This window comes from Rhinoraja longicauda, chromosome 29 (assembly GCF_053455715.1).
Source record: "Rhinoraja longicauda isolate Sanriku21f chromosome 29, sRhiLon1.1, whole genome shotgun sequence".
In the NCBI taxonomy this organism is placed as follows: domain Eukaryota; kingdom Metazoa; phylum Chordata; class Chondrichthyes; order Rajiformes; family Arhynchobatidae; genus Rhinoraja; species Rhinoraja longicauda.
Window position 1 is genome coordinate 13,174,306 of NC_135981.1, and position 16,521 is coordinate 13,190,826.

Genomic DNA, 16,521 nt, shown 5'->3' on the forward strand with positions numbered 1-16,521 from the left:
CAAAAGGAATAGGAGTAGAATTAGGCCATTTGGCCCATCAAGTCTACTCCGCCATTCAATCATGGCTGATCTGTCTCACGCTCCTAACCCCATTCTCCTGCCTTCTCCCCATAACCTCCGACACCTGTACTAATCAATAATCTATCTATCTCTGCCTTAAAGATATCCACTGACTTGGCCTCCACAGCCTTCTGTGGCAGAGAATTCCACAGATTCACCGCCCTCTGACTTCCATCTCCTACTCACTGAATTGGGTGAATCCACAATATTCCTGCAGGAATTCTTGCAGGGTTGGAAATTCTCCTCTGTGCACGATGGATGGAGTAGAGAGCAGTGACTTGTGGGAGGAGGAGTTTGATGTAAGGGGGACACCATTTTGAAGCACTGTACTTGGAAAGGAAGTAGGTTTTATCTTCATTTGTCCATGGTTCAGGGGTACAGCTGGCATTTGGTGCCTCTCCCTAATCACCCTTACTTATCTCGCAAGCATTTGTGGTAATTTAAATTTCACCGTGTTTGAAAGAGAATAGTCAACATAGAGTGGTGATTTCTTGATTAGTTTGGATGTCAGGGGTTGCGGGGAGAAGGCAGGAGAATGGCGTTGAGAGGGAAAGATAGATCAGCCATCATTGAATGATGGAGTCGACTTGATGCACGGTAGCGCAGCGGTAGAGTTGCTGCTTTACAGCGAATGCAGCGCCGGAGACTCAGGTTCGATCCTGACTATGGGCGCTGCACTGTAAGGAGTTTGTACGTTCTCCCCGTGACCTGCGTGGGTTTTCTCCGAGATCTTCGGTTTCCTCCCACACTCCAAAGACGTACAGGTATGTAGGTTAATTGGCTGGGTAAATGTAAAAATTGTCCCTAGTGTGTGTAGGATAGTGTTAATGTGCGGGGATCACTGGGCGGCACGGACTTGGTGGGCCGAAAAGGCCTGTTTCCGGTTGTATATATATGATATGATATGATATGATATGATATGGGCCAAATGGCCTACTTCTGCTCCTATAACTTATGAACTTGGCCACTGCTGAGAGAAGCTGGTGGATCTGTATTCGGGGGTCAGACAAGGCCAGGTAGGAACAGTAAGCTTCCGTTCCCCAACAGATGAGCTTTATGACAGTTTGGTAGTTTCATATTCATCCTCGCACACGGTAAAATTTCCCTAATTAAAATCACTAAATTTAAGCTGGCCAGATGTCGAGGTGGGCTCTGTTTCCAAACCATTAGAACAGGAGGTGTAATTCCTAGTCAGTAAATACCCCACTGTACTGTGGCAATGTATTGGGCAAATTACTGAACGACCAACAGTTGCAATGTTTTGCCCTTTTTAGTGGTGGTTAGGGAGAGGACTGGTCTTGGAGAAGGGAAAGTGGCAGAATAGTCCTGTGGCTTGGAGAGCCCATGACTAATAATAACAAGGCCCTGGATCACAGAGCCCCGCTCTGAGTGGAAACATTTCAGCCTTTCAGGTTCAAGAGCTTTCATACTTCTCCAGTTGCATGCGTGAACATCCAGAGGGATCTGTTTGCACTTTCCCCATACCCCGCCTGACCCAGTGACTGGGAGTCTGACATCTGACAAGTGAGGTGAACCTGGAACCGGCCCAGAGTATCTGCTGCTCTCCCACCATAAATACAACATCTCTTTGGTAAGGAGCCTGAAACTGTGCACAATACTCCAGGTGTGGGCTCATCAAGGCCGCCTATAATTGCAGGAAAACTTCCTTCCCTTCATACTAAATTCCTCTCATTTGCCCTCCTAATTGTGTGCTGCCCCAATTTGTTGGCTCCGCCCAGGGTATCAGCACACCAAGACCCCTGTGAACATTAACACCATCCCATCTCTCACTATTTTAACAATCCACAATTGTCATCACAGAGGGTGTGTTCCCATTCCCACGCGCGTCTTCAGAATGATTCTGTCAGCTTTAGAGCCCGGGCTTGGCTGTACTGACTCCCATTCCATGGCCAGGCTTGGACTGCAGTTGAGCCCCAGGAATAGATCAGCAGCAGTGCCTGTAGGAAGGGTCCACCCCAAGCGCAGAGTAATGTGTTGACTGGTTTAGTTTTAGTTTTTTTATTTTAGCTTCTGGTTTTAGAGACACAGCGCAGAAACAGGCCCTTTCGGCCCACCGGGTCCGCGCCGACCAGCGATCCCCACACATTAACACTATCCTCTCCTCACTGGGAACAATTTTTATATTTACCAAGCCAATTAACCTACAATCCTGTACGTCTTTGGAGTGTGGGAAGAAACCGAAGATCTCGGAGAAAACCCACGCAGGTCACGGGAAGAACGTACAAACTCTGTACAGCCAGCACAAGTAGTCGGGATCAAATCCAGGTCTCTGGCGCTGCGTTCGCTGTAAGGCAGCAACTCTACCGCTTCACCACCGTGCCACACAATGGTATATTCCCCATTGTCACACCAACAATGCAGAAGATTCATTTATTGATATTGGATGACACAACTGGGTCCCATTCACCCTAGTCCCAGGACTGTTGTGTTTTGGGTTCCTAACCTACCCCATGCCCAGCACAGAGTGGGTTAGTCTGAGCTGAGTGAGTCAGCTCCATGTCGAGTGCAGGTCCAGCTTCCACTGCAAGCCCGTGTCCTGCTATATCGTAGGTATTGCACACAGAAGACCCTGCAGATCCTGAAATCAAGAGTGAAACACAAAAGGCTGGAGGAACTCTGCGGGTTAGGCAGCGCCTATGGAGGGAATGGCCAGATGACATTTTGGGTCGGGGCCCTTAAGCCTGATGGATGCTACCACTTGTCTTCACAGGTGCGGTGCCTGGTGAGGTGGGCTCGGGGCTGGGGTGGCTGGTCTCTGTTGTGGAAGCAGTAGGTCAATATTTGTGTGTTGGTGCATTGTGTGTGGCCGCTGCTGCCTCTATCTGCAGGAACAGCCCCCACACACATCCCACCCTGCTTGCTTCCTGCAATCGACAGCTGCTGACCAGATCCCATCTACCCATGGAATATTCAGCTGACTTAATTAGCTGAATTGCAGTGAGATGCTTAGTTTACAACAAAACTGTATTTCAGAACCAGTTCCTGTCAATTCCCAAACCATTTGCCTCAGGCTGTGAACATTGTCTTATCACATTGGGAAATATTACTGCTGGCAAAAGGAATGTTTCCATTTTAGGAGCCCAGTGACAACATCCAACTCCCCTCGCACAGTAAAGTTTCCTCTCTCCGTCTCAGGACAACGATTCCTTTAATGGACAGAAAATGGAGAGAAGCGGTCACTTTTGGAAGGGGAGGTTGAGTCTGATCAGGGATCGGTGCTCCTTGGGCCACAGCCTCCCAGCCCTTCCTGGCCGATCTCAGTGATCAGGGCAAGGACATCGAGTGGACCTTGTCCAAGCTTGCTCTTGATCCAAGGCTGGGTGGCAGCGAATCTTCAGGGGCAAAAAGGCAAGTGAATGGGCAACAACATAAAAGGCAGAGGGGAATGTGGGGAACAAGAGTTTATCTCCTTCCGGTGAAAAGTAGAGCTTTTTTAAAAAATGGTGAGATTCATGGTATTCATCAGTCTGAAGAAGGGTCTCAACCCGAAACGTCGCCCATTCCTTCTCTCCTGAGATGCTGCCTGGCCTGCTGAGTTACTCCAGCATTTTGTGAATAAATACCTTCATGGTATTACTGTTCAGAAGGACACAGATGTTCTGTACACGAGTTAAAGGAAACTAAAGTGTGGAAACAAGTAACTGCAGATGCTTGTTCACATAATGCTGAAGTATCTCAGGCAGCATCCATGGAGAACATGGATAAATGATATGGATCCCAATCCCAGGATGTGGAATACAGCGAGTTCAGGGATGGAAATGTGGATGATCTGAATCATGTCACATTGATAACATCCCAAGGCATGATGTCATCTATCCCAGAGTGCTTTGGGAGTCAAGGGAGGAGAAACGTTGGTGGCCTGATGGAGAATTTTGGATCTTTGATAGCCACTGTTGGTGTACCAGAAGACAAGAGTATGAGTGGGTTAACTTATGGTGAGCGTTTGATACAATACAATACAATACAATACAAACTTTATTGTCATTGTGCAGTGTACAAGCACAGAGACAACGAAATGCAGTTAGCATCTTAACCAGAGTGCATGTGATGGAATAGTAAAACATATAATATATACATATATGCACAGTAGCGGTAGTGGAAATTCCGGTGAGCGAGATCAGTCAGGAATTTCCACTACCGCTACTGTGCATATATGTATATATTATATGTTTTACTATTCCATCACATGCACTCTGGTTAAGGTGCTAACTGCATTTCATTGTCTCTGTACTTGTACACTGCACAATGGCAATAAAGTTTGTATTGTATTGTATTGTATTTGCTGGAGTTTAGAAGTATGAGGGGGACCCTCATTCAAACGTACTGAATAGTGAAAGGCTTGGATAGAGTGGATTTGGAGAGGATATTTCCACTAGGACTAGAGGTCATAGCCTCAGAATTAAAAGACGTTTCTTTAGGAAGGAGATGAGAAGGAATTTCTTTAGCCAGAGAGTGGTGAATCTGTGAAATTCTTTGCCACAGAAGGCTGTGGAGGCCAAGTCAATGGATAGTTTTAAAGCAGAGATAGATTGTTGATTAGTATGGGTGTCAGGGTTTATGGGGAAGAGAATGTGGTTAGGAGGGAGAGATAGATCAGCCATGATTGAATAACAGAGGAGACATGAGAGGCCGAATGGCCTAATTCTGCTCCTATCACTTATGACTGTACGACCTAATGTTCTCTTTTATTTAAGAAGGACAGCAGGAATAATCCAGGTAACTACAGATGGTGAATCTTACATCAGCGATAGGGAAATCATTGAAGAAAATCATAAGGGATAGAACAGTACAGGAACAAGCCCTTCGGCCCACAATGTTTGTACCGGACATGAGGCCTAATTGAACTGATCTCATTTGCTTGTGCATGATCCATATCCCTCTCTTCCCTGCGCTTCCATGTGTCTATCTAAAAGCCTCTTAAATGGTTCTATCGTGTCTGCCTCCACTACCAGTCCTGGCAATGCCACCACTCGCTGAGTAAACAAACTTGCCCTGCAAGTCTCCATTAAACTCATCCCCTCTTATGCTGGAGTGATTCACCAGAGTTTTGCTTGCATTGGAGAAGTTACGTTTTGGGAAGAAACTAGATAGACTGGCCTTGTTCCCCCTGGAGTGATGGAGGCTGAGGAATGGCCTGATAGAAGTATATAAAATTATAAGCAGAAGTGTATATATAATTATAATAAGTAGAATAAATATTCAGAATTTTTTCCTGCACAATCTTTACGAAAATCAAGACGGTATAAGTTTAAATGAGAGGAAGGAGTTTAAAGGAGGGTTTAGGATGCAATTTTTATCTATCATATCATATATATACAGCCGGAAACAGGCCTTTTCGGCCCACCATGTCCGTGCCGCCCAGCGATCCCCGTACATTAACACTATCCTACACCCACTAGGGACAAATTTTTTTTAACATTTTACCCAGCCAATTAACCTACATACCTGTACGTCTTTTGGAGTGTGGGAGGAAACCGAAGATCTCGGAGAAAACCCACGCAGGTCACGGGGAGAACGTACAAACTCCTTACAGTGCAGCACCCGTAGTCAGGATCGAACCTGAGTCTCCGGCGCTGCATTCGCTGTAAAGCAGCAACTCTACCGCTGCGCTACCGTGCCGCCTAGAACTCACTGCCAGAGAAGATGGTGGAATCAGATACAGTCATAACATCGAAGAGACATTTAAGAGAGACGTCTGGCAGAGGCATGGAAGGATATAACCTGAATGTGGCAAATAGGATTAGTGTAGATGGGCAAAAAGGTTAGCATGGACATGGAGGGCGAAGGGCCTGTTTCTGTGTAGCATTCAAGGATTGGCATTCCCTCCCTCTCTCTCTCTCTCTATATCCCTCCCCCACCCAGATCGCACCAGCTTCTCGTTCTCACCCAACAAACAGCTTTTAATGGCCTGTTTCCTTTATCATCGTCACTTTTTTGCATATCTTTCATTCGTTGTTCTTTATCTCTCTACTTCATCGCCTGCCTCTCGTTTCCCTTATCCCTAACCAATCTGAAGAAGGGTCTCGACCCGAAACGCCACCCATTTAAAAAAACGTAATCAGGTAAATGGGTAGGAAATGTTCAGAACGGCAAGGGCCAAATACAGGCAAATGGGACCAGCTCAGTTATAAAACCTAATTAGCATGCACAAGTTGGGCTGAGGGGCCTATTTCCCTGCTTTATCACTTTATGATCCCATGACTTGCTATAACATGATGGCTCATGCTGGACATTATTAATTCGCTCAGTGAAACTGGGTCGGTGAGTACATTGTGTTCCACAACTTTCAGAAAAGGGTCTGTGTTATGTTTGTGTGGTCAGGCTGAAGGTAAGTCCGTCATTGAGCAGAGACTGGAGACCGATCAAAGCAGAGGAGAGGGACTAGCAGACCCCAGCTGTCTGCCTGTCAGCTAGATCAGGCTGACCTTCCACGGGGTCAGATCCAGGGGAAACATCAGAAGGTCGAGGACATGCATAATACGAAGCATCTGCCTCTGACTGTTCACTGCCAGATCCTGTCCAAACCCTGAAACCCCCCATCTCTGGTACTGAAGACACAATACATCTGGCCCGGCTGCTCCACTACTGTGACAACACTGGTACCTACCCATCAATGTGGAACATTGTCCTGTCAACAGCAAACAGAGCAATTCCAATCCAAGTAATTTACACTCAGTCAGTCCACTCTCAACCATCGACACAGTGGTGGAAGGGGTCATTGACAGTCCATCTACTCCTGGTTGCCGACAACTGGATTTGGTTCTAAACTGTGCAACATTGAGTAGCCCTAAATCAATAGACATCAAGGAAAAAGCATTCCAGTGACTTTAGACTTTACAGATGCAGAGTGGAAAGAGGCCCTTCGGCCCACCGAGTCCATGCTGACCAGCGATCACCCCATACACTAGCACTATCCTACACACTGGGGACAATTTACAATGTTACCGTAGCCAATTAACCTACAAACCTGTATGTCTTTGGGGTGTGGGAGGAAACTGGAGCACCTAGATAAAATCCACATGGTCACAGGGAGAGCGTACAAACTCCATACAGACGGCAACCATAGTCAGGATGGAACCTGGGTCTCTGGTGAGGTAAGGCATTATCTCTACCGCTGCGCCACTGTGCTGCTCTGTGGCAGTGGTTGGCGCTACACCTCACACAGGGGGGATGGTTGTGGTTGTTTGAGGTCAATCACTCCAGACCCAGGACATCACTGCAGGAGTTGTCAATCCATGAGCTTCGTCCATCTTGAGATCAGAGTTCCTCCAGGGATCCTAGAGGAAAGGTTCTCACTCCTTCAATGAATTCTCGAGACCAGGAGAGACTGTGTGACGTAGTGCTGGCACTGGCAGAGAGAGGGTTGTGATGGCTCCTCAAACACAGCTGAACTGTCCACAGGAGGTTTCAATAATGGATGAATGAGGAGGAGAAAGGGGGAGAGAGCGCGAACTGAGAGACACAAAACAGCCATGGCTGGAATCTGAAATAAAAAAGAATGTTAGAATGACACAGGCCAAGCAGTGACTGTTGGAGAGGGCAACAGAGTGAATGTTGGAGGTCGACAGGTTTCAAGGAGGTTCTGGCAAAGTACAGGAGGCAAACCAGGTTGTCAGAGCAGAGGGACCGTGCCAGGACATCATACCGTTCTCAATCCTTAAACTTTCTTCCTCTCTCCCTCTCTAGCTCCCTGTTCTCTCTCTCTCTTCTCTCTCTCTGTGTCTCCCTCTTTCTCTCTCGCTGTCTCTCTCTGCTCTCTCTCTCTCTCGCTCCCTCCCTGCCTCCGTCTCTCTCTCTCTGTCTCTCTCTCTTTCTCTCTTTGTCTCTCTCTGTCTCTCTCTCTTTCTCTCTTTGTCTCTCTCTGTCTCTCTCTCTGTCCCTCCCTGCTTCCGTCTCTCTCTCTCTGTCTCTCTCTTTCTCTTTCTCTCTCTCTGTCTCTCTCTCTGTCTCTCTCTCTATCTCTCTCTGTCTCTCTGTCTCTCTCTGTCTGTCTCTCTGTCTCTCTCTCTCTGTCTCTCTGTCTCTCTCTCTATCTCTCTCTGTCTTTCTCTCTATCTTTCTCTTTCTCTCTCTCTGTCTCTCTCTCTGTCTCTCTCTCTATCTCTCTCTGTCTCTCTCTGTGTCTCTCTCTGTCTCTCCCTCTTTCTCTCTCGCTGTCTCTCTCTGCTCTCTCTCTCGCTCCCTCCCTGCCTCCGTCTCTCTCTCTCTGTCTCTCTCTCTTTCTCTCTTTGTCTCTCTCTGTCTCTCTGTCCCTCGCTGTCTCTCTCTCTGCTCTCTCCATCTCTCTCTATCTCTCCCCTCCCTGCCTCTGTCTGTCTGTCTCTCTCTCTCCCTCCCTGCCTCTGTCTCTCTCTCCTCGTTTACTTTATTTCACTCCTGCCTCCCCTTCCAAGCTCTTTTCCCTCTTGTTGTTCCTCCCTCTATCCACCATCGGTACATCTCTCTCTGTTTCTCTCACGCTCCCTCGAGTCTAGTTTTGGCCTCTTCCGTTGAATGTGTGTCCATTCCGTCAGGGGCCTCGGTGATAACGAGGGGGAAGTGAAGATGAATGTGCACAGCAGAGTGAGATGGAGGTCCTCCTGTGCCACTGAACCTCCTTACGTTTACAGCAGGCTGCCACCGTATCAGGGTCTGATCCGGGATTCAGTGTATGATGGCGGACGGGGATATCCTGCATTGCAACGATTACCCTGAGCCAGAGAGGGAGATGACACTAACAGCGTGACGGCAGATACTATGTCCACAGCACTGTAGCCCCCAAAGAGAGAGCTGAACACCATGCCTTCTGGTGATGTATATCTACTGGATGTAATTGGAGGAACAGCACCTCATAATTTGCTTGGGCAACTTACACCCCAGTGGTTTGAATATTGACTTCTCAATATTAACTTCTCAATATTAACTTCCCAGTGGTTTGAATATTGACTTCTCAAACTTCAAGTAACCCTTGCTTTCCCTCTCGCTCCATCCCTCCCCTATCCCAATTCTCCGACCAGTCTGTGTGTGTTACAATTGTTTCGTTGGGTTGTTGTTGGTTAAACGAATTAAATTATTGCATCGTATGGGAGGCGCATTCCCAATCTCGTTGTACCCCTGGGTACAATGTCAATAAAGATGTATTGTATTGTATTGTATTAAACTTTATCTTGGTATTTATTCACAAAATGCTGGAGTAACTCAGCAGGTCAGGCAGCATCTCTGGAGAGAAGGAATGGGTGACGTTTTGGGTCAGACCCTTCTTCAGACTGAAGGGTCTCGACCCGAAACGTCACCCATTCCTTCTCTCCAGAGATGCTGCCTGACCTGCTGAGTTACTCCAGCATTTTGTGAATAAATACCTTCGATTTGTACCAGCATCTGCAGTTATTTTCTTAAACTTTATCTTGGTATGCCTCGTTGTCACCTTGCCCTAGCTAACAATGGTCTATTCTACATTTTCACCTTTGATGTCTCGTTTTCACACCTCACCCTTGCATATCTCTGGGTAACCCTCTCCCCTGACTCGCAGTCTGAAGTGGAGTCACCCATCCCTTCCTATCCAGAGGTCGCTGCCTGTCCCGCTGAGTTTCTCCAGCGTTTTGTGTCTTTCTTTGGTGCTATATTACTGGCGACTGACGACAACATCCCTTCCGGACTGCCGTGCCTCGTAGCAGAGAGGCCTCCGTGTTAAGGCCACACTCTGCGGCCTTTATCATCTTCCTGTTTGTTCTCTTGCTAAACTTCATGCTGCCCCCCCTCCACTTGCGCCATGGGCTGCAAATCCTTGTCAACGCTCCAGAGCCCTGGCCCCATTCCCAGGAATTCAGCTGGAACGGCGTTATCTTGTTAGTGCGTTCGCATCACATGCAATGGATCATAGACCGACAATCAAGTTGCGCTTCACGTTACAAAATACATCGCGTGACTGCATGTATTTCTTCACACAGCCATCCTTACCCTCCTTGTTTAATTTGTCCATGGATGGGTCGAAGTAGCAAACCATTCTTTGTTATTGAGGAAATGTCACTCTGTTGAAGTGTTTTTATGCGGGGGTGGGGGGGGGGTGGGGGTCTCAAGTTTACAAATCCAGACTGAGAACAGACGGCCATCATTGGGTATTTTTAAAGCAGGGATTGACAGATTCTTGATTAGTAAAGGGTGTCCTAGGTTATGGGGAGAAGGCAGGAGAATGGGGTTGAGAGGGACAGATAGTTTGAGTGAAGTTATTTGTCGTGTGTACTGAGGTAAAGTGAAAAGCTTTTGTTGCATGCTAACCAGTCAGTGGAAAGACAAGACACGATTACAATTGAGCCACCCACAGTGATATGATAAAGGGAATAACGTGAATAATGTGTAGTGCAAGATATAGTCCAGTAAAGTCCGATCAAAGATACTGTAACAAAACAAATTCCACCCATCTACATGATAAAGGGAGATAACATGAATAACGTTTAGTGCAAGATAAAGTCCATTGGCCATGATTGGATGGCAGAGTAGACTCGATGGGCCAAATGGCCTGATTCTGTTCCTATGACTTATGAACTATGGTGACCCTGGTGATCAATGCAGCGTTTTTGAATTACAAAAGAGGAAGTGCTGGCGGTTTCAAGGAATATTTAGGTGGATCAAAATTCTCAGGACCTGACCAAGTGTGTCCTCAGATATTGTATGAAGTTGGGGAAGAAAGTGCTGCATTTTAATCTTGGGAACGTTGTTGTTTCATGGTGCTAGTGGCCATGGGACTAGGGGTTTGGAGAAGAACATTGAAGTTTAAATTCTAATTCCATATTACTTGTGTCAGCTTGAAACTTCCTCCAGTATTTCTTTCAGCTACACTGTTGTACAAGTCCATTATGGTCTCCCTTGCCCCCCCCCCCCCCTGAACAAGCTGGGATATTTTGTGGTCAATGTGTATGTGAAAGCCACATACATGCCTGCCATGTTGGAGAGCTTCCTCACACGCTGGTGTTGGTTTGATTTGCTGAATTCTTGCTGTGGGCTCAGCTGCAAGTGTTGCCCTGAAGGTGACATGATTGGCGTCAGCCTCAGCCTCCTGTCCATGAGCCAATGTCATCAAGTCATTTAACCATCCAGCAAGGAAACAGCCCTTCGACCCAACTGTCCTTTCCAAGCTAGTCCCAATATTTGGACCATATTGGACTAAATATGGTCCACATTTGGCCAATATCCCTCCAAATGTTTCCTGTCCATGTAGAATTCCAAATGTCTTTTGAACGCTATTATTGTATCTACCACAACACGTCCCCAGGCAGCTCATTCCATATCCCCACATCCCTTGTTGTGAAAATGCCAACCCTCAGGTTCCTATTAAATCTTTCCCCCTCTTACCTTAAACCTGTGCCCTCTAGTTCTTGGTCCCCCAAGCCTGTGAAAAGGACTCTGCATTTACCCTATCTATTCCCGCCATGATTTTATCCACCTATATAAGATCACTCCTCAGCCCTCTGTGCTGCAAGGGATTAAGTCCCAGCCTGCACAACCTCTCCCGACAACCCAGCCCTTGAGGCAACTTCCTTGTAAAGCTTCCCTGCACTTTTCCCAGCTTCTTGGCATCTTTCCAATAGCAAGGTGGCCAAAGCTGAACATGATACTCCATATACAGCCTCACGAGCATCTTGTTCAACTGCAAGATAACTTCCCATTTTCTAGACAATTCACTGAATGATTATGTGGTGTGCCAAAAGCCTTCTACATCACCCTATCTTCCTTAACGCCATTTTGAAGGAACTACGTACTTGTACATCTAGATCCCTTGGCACTACATCTCTCTCCAGGAGTCCACCATTCACCGCGAGGGCCCAGCCCTGGTTTGACATCAAAATGCCTCGCACTCGTCTTAATTGGTCCATTTGCCACCTCATGCCCTCCTGATTTCCTTTTCATGGGTGCAACCCACATACTCAGCTCTGCTGCTCATCCCACAAATGCATGTTCCTTACAAATGTGGCACCATTTAAAAGGGAAATAAACAGGCTTTCCAACAGTATAAGATTTATTGCCAAGAAGCATTGTTACAACAAAGAAATAATCTACCAAACACAAATTTCCTTACTTTTTGTGCTATGTTTATATATATATATATATATATATATATATACACACACATATAAAAAGCAATAATCATGCAATAATAACAATAATCGACTATGTAGTTCAGAGCTTATTGGAGGTTGTAGTGTTTAATAGCCTAAACACCTAAGAGCCTTAATGGCCTAAGTTGGGAAGAAGCTGTTCCTGAATCCGGACGTTAGTACCTGTACCTTCTTCCCGATGGCAGGGGTGAAATGAGTGTGAGGCCAGGGTGGTGTGGGTCTCTTATAAAGCTGGCTGCCTTTTTGAGGCAGCGACTCCTGCAAATCCCTTCGATGGTGGGGAGGTCAGAACCCTTGATGGACTGGGCAGTGCAAGCAGCGGCAAAGTGGTGCTTGGTAGAAGCCCCAGCCGAAGCACATACGTGACCCCAAAGCTAGTGGCCATTGGGCTGGTAGTCACTGGGTTGGTAGTCACGAAGCTGGGGGCCATCCACTGTCCAGTACTCCTTGTGGCTGTGCTCTGGCTTTACAAAGTGTGATGAATTGCTCTCTGTCCTTTCATGGAGTGACTGGTGAGGAGGGGGAGCAGAGCTGCACTGTGGTAATAGTGGGGAGGGTGCAAGATCATGGGGAAAGCACTCAGAATGATTCAGCCATGCCAAGAGATGCCCGGCCTTGTTGAATTGTGGACCTGTGATTACAGTCGTACAGGAGGGAAACAGGCCTTCGGCTCAACTTGCCCATGCCGACCGAGTAGCCCCATCTTCGCTAGTCCCACCTGCCCGCGTTTGCCTCATAAAACCTAAACCTAAACTCTAAACCTTTACTATCATAGGTCATGTATCATGTACCTGATCAATTGGGTAGACTTCAATGCTAGCTGAGGTTGATGTCAGGACTGGCGTTGTTACTGGGCAGAGAGTGTGGGGGTCTTGTCGGTTATGGGCAGAGAGTGTGGGGGCTGTGAGCTTGGACAAAGGAGTATCGAAGGTAACACCTGGGGAGTTGGACAATGCCAGGCTCACCCTGCCTTTGGCAGATCAGCCATATAGCCTTGAATTCTACCAATTGGACAGGTACATGGATATGAAAGGTTTAGAGGGATGTGGGCCAAATGCGGGCATGTATAGATGGGGCAACTTGGTCAGCATGGGCATGGGGGTAAGGGGGTGTGCAGGGACTGATGGTGAGCCCTGGGTTTGGACTGACTGGCGAGGGGTGGATGGAGAACGTCATCAGCAGCGGCCTTGGCTCACTGTACTCCTGTGTTTCAGGTTCACGCTTACCCTGCCAGGTGGACGTGGTCCCGGTCAAGAATGAAGAGGGGGCGGTTGCCATGTTCATCATGAACTTTGAGGAGCAGAGGAGCACCTCCCAAAAGCCGGGCCGAGAGAGGAGTCATCGTTTGCCCCCGGACTGCCGCACTTCCAGTAGGTACCAGGTGGTGGCAGCGTCAGCACATTGACCGCCTGCTGGCCGGTTCCCCCGCTCTGGTCCCAGACCCAGGTCACGGCAGCCCCGTCCCGAGCACATAGCTCCCAGCCACATGGGGGCGTCAGAGGGCACCGTCACAAGGCAACCAGCCCCCCCAAAACCACCATCACAGGAAACAACCAGCCCCCCAAAACCACCGCCACAGGGCACGCACAGCCCCCCAAAACCCCATCACAGGACACACCCAGCCCCCCAAAAACCACCGCCACAGAGCACGCAGCCCCCAAAACCACCATCATAGGCACGCACAGCCCCCCAAAACCACCATCACAGGGCAACCAGCCCCCCAAAACCACCGACACAGGGCACGCACAGCCCCCCAAACCACTGTCACAGGGCACACCCTACCCCCCAAAACCGACTAGGAGCGACTAGGCTTGTATACACTGGAATTTAGAAGGATGAGAGGAGATCTTATTGAAACGTATAAGATTATTAAGTGGTTGGACAGGAAACATGTTCCCAATGTTGGGAGCAGGAAACATGTTCCCAATGTTGAGGGAATCCAGAACAAGGGGCCACAGTTTAACAATAAGGGGTAGGCCATTGAGAACTGAGATGAGGAAAAACTTTTTCGGTCAGAGAGTTGTGAATTTGTGGAATTCTCTGCCTCAGAAGGCAGTGGAGGCCAATTCTCTGAATGCATTCAAGAGAGAGCTAGATAGAACTCTTAAGGATAGTGGAGTCAGGGGGTATGGGGAGAAGGCAGGAACGGGGTACTGATTGAGAATGATCAGCCGTGATCACATTGAATGGCGGTGCTGGCTCGAAGGGCCGAATGGCTTCCTCCTGCACCTATTGTCTATTGTCTATCACAGGGCACACACAGCCCCCCAAAACCATTGTGCTCTCGGTGTGGGCAAGCACAGGTTTGGTCAAATGCCCACGCCTGGTTTGGTTTAGTTTAGTTTAGTGATACAGCGTGAAACCAGGCCCTTCAGCCCACTGAGCCCACGCAGTTTAGTTTAGTTTAGTTTAGAGATACAGCATGGAAAGAGGCTCTTCGGCCCACCGAGTACACATCGACCACCTATTTACACCAGTTGAATGTGACCAATTTCTCATCCATCCCCTACACACAGGATCAACCCTGGGTCTGTGGCGCTGTGAGGCAGCAGCTCCACCGTTATGGCTAGAATGTATTTCTCCCCCTCTTCCCATGCTCTTTCCCCTGCTCCCCCTCTTACCCCCAGTCTATACACCCCGCAGGGCTGGTTATTGCCGGCTGAAGCTCTCTCCACACTGGCCCTGCAGGGGTCAGGTTGTCCTCTCAGCTACATCAAGAGCTCATGGCCACAGATCTCAGTGAGGAAGCCCCCACCCCCATGCTGCCCTCCTCCCCCAGTGCGGCCCTCCTCCCCCAGTGTGGCCCTCCCCTCCCAGTGCCCCCTCTCCCAGTGTGCTCCTCCTCTCCCAGTGCACCCCACCTCTCCCAGTGCTTCCCTCCTCCCCCAGTGCAGCCCTCCTCTCCCAGTGTGGCCCAACTGACTGCCGATTCCTTGTTCAATAGACAATAGACAATAGGTGCAGGAGGAGGCCATTCAGCCCTTTGAGCCAGCACCGCCATTCAATGTGATCATGGCTGGTCATTCTCAATCAGTACCCCGTTCCTGCCTTCTCCCCATACCCCCTGACTCTGCTATCCTTAAGAGCTCTATCTAGCTCTCTCTTGAATGCATTCAGAGACTTGGCCTCCACTGCCTTCTGAGGCAGAGAATTCCACAAATTCACAACTCTCTGACTGAAAAAGTTTTCCCTCGTCTCCGTTCTCAATGGCCGACCCCTTATTCTTAAACTGCGGCCCCTGGTTCTGTTCTTTGTATCTCTGCTACTGCCTGCCGGGTCCTGCCCTCCAACCCCTCTTCTGATACCTTTCTCTCTCCTGCCCTGCCCCATCACTACCCTTGCCCCTACCCTCATGCCCCCACCCCCCCTCCCTCCTTCCTCGCCGCGGTGCTGACGGCCGACCCTGTGTCCTTGTCTCTCTGCCCAGGCCGAAGGAAGGTGTTCAGGCTGAGGCTGCCCTCCCTGAGGACGATGACCCTGAGCCAGCAGTCGCTGGCCAAGGAGGGCTTTGACCCAGTGCCCGACGACCAGCTGCAGTCGGACAGGGACTCACTGGCCATGCAGGAGCTGCAGGGCTCCGGCACCGACAACTGCGTGCGGCCCACCGCGAACGAGTGGGAATCGCTGGTGGATCTCATCGACAAGTCGGCCGCCAGCGGGCCCTGGAGTGACCGCACTCCCGGCCAGGAGCTCGGCCCGGAGCCCGACCTCCGATGTACCAACACCAACCTGATACAGATCCAGCCCGAAGACAGCGGCCCCAGCATCCGGCGAGCATCCTCGGTCGACAACATCGAGCTGATGAGGAGCAAGTTTGAGAAGAAATTCAAGGAGAAAAAACAAACCTCAGGTGAGAAGAAAGCAGGAGCACACCTGGATGTTGGGGCTTGTCACTCTGTGCCCAACCTTCTGTTTTATAATGCACAAAGCTTTTATATTCAAAACAAACAACAATACAGAATAGTAACGTGATCAAAGGCTGCCTATATTGGCAGTTTACAAACAAAGTTAGCAAATTAAAATATCGCCAACATAATCAACAATACACTCGGCACCCCGCACTGACCAGCGTTGACGGAAGGCCTCCAGAGTCACGTGGACACCACGCGTTCCCTCCCCAGAGTCACGCAGGCACGGACGTAGGCCCAGAAGAGGGGCTGGCAGTCGACTCTGGTGTGACCGGAGCCTGGACCTGTGAATGGCCATCTTGGCAAGGCCCAGGAGCCAAACGACAAGGAGACCCCTCCCGACCCTCCCCCTTCTGTACCTGGTGACCAAAGATCAGGAGCGTGGGGCTAAAGTACAGCCAAACAATGAGTAGCAGCCCCTTCGGATAGTAGAGCAGGGG

The 16,521-nt window shown here is 48.9% G+C and overlaps 1 protein-coding gene across 1 annotated transcript in view; it reads left to right on the forward strand.

The window, feature by feature from the left end:
* The window catches only part of kcnh6a (potassium voltage-gated channel, subfamily H (eag-related), member 6a), a 109,656-nt gene that overhangs the window by 39,643 nt on the left and 53,492 nt on the right, over positions 1-16,521 (forward strand). The window contains exons 3-4 of the mRNA XM_078424849.1: positions 13,388-13,543; positions 15,601-16,023. Of these exons, the coding sequence (XP_078280975.1) occupies positions 13,388-13,543; positions 15,601-16,023 (579 nt within the window). The remainder of the gene's footprint in view (positions 1-13,387; positions 13,544-15,600; positions 16,024-16,521) is intronic.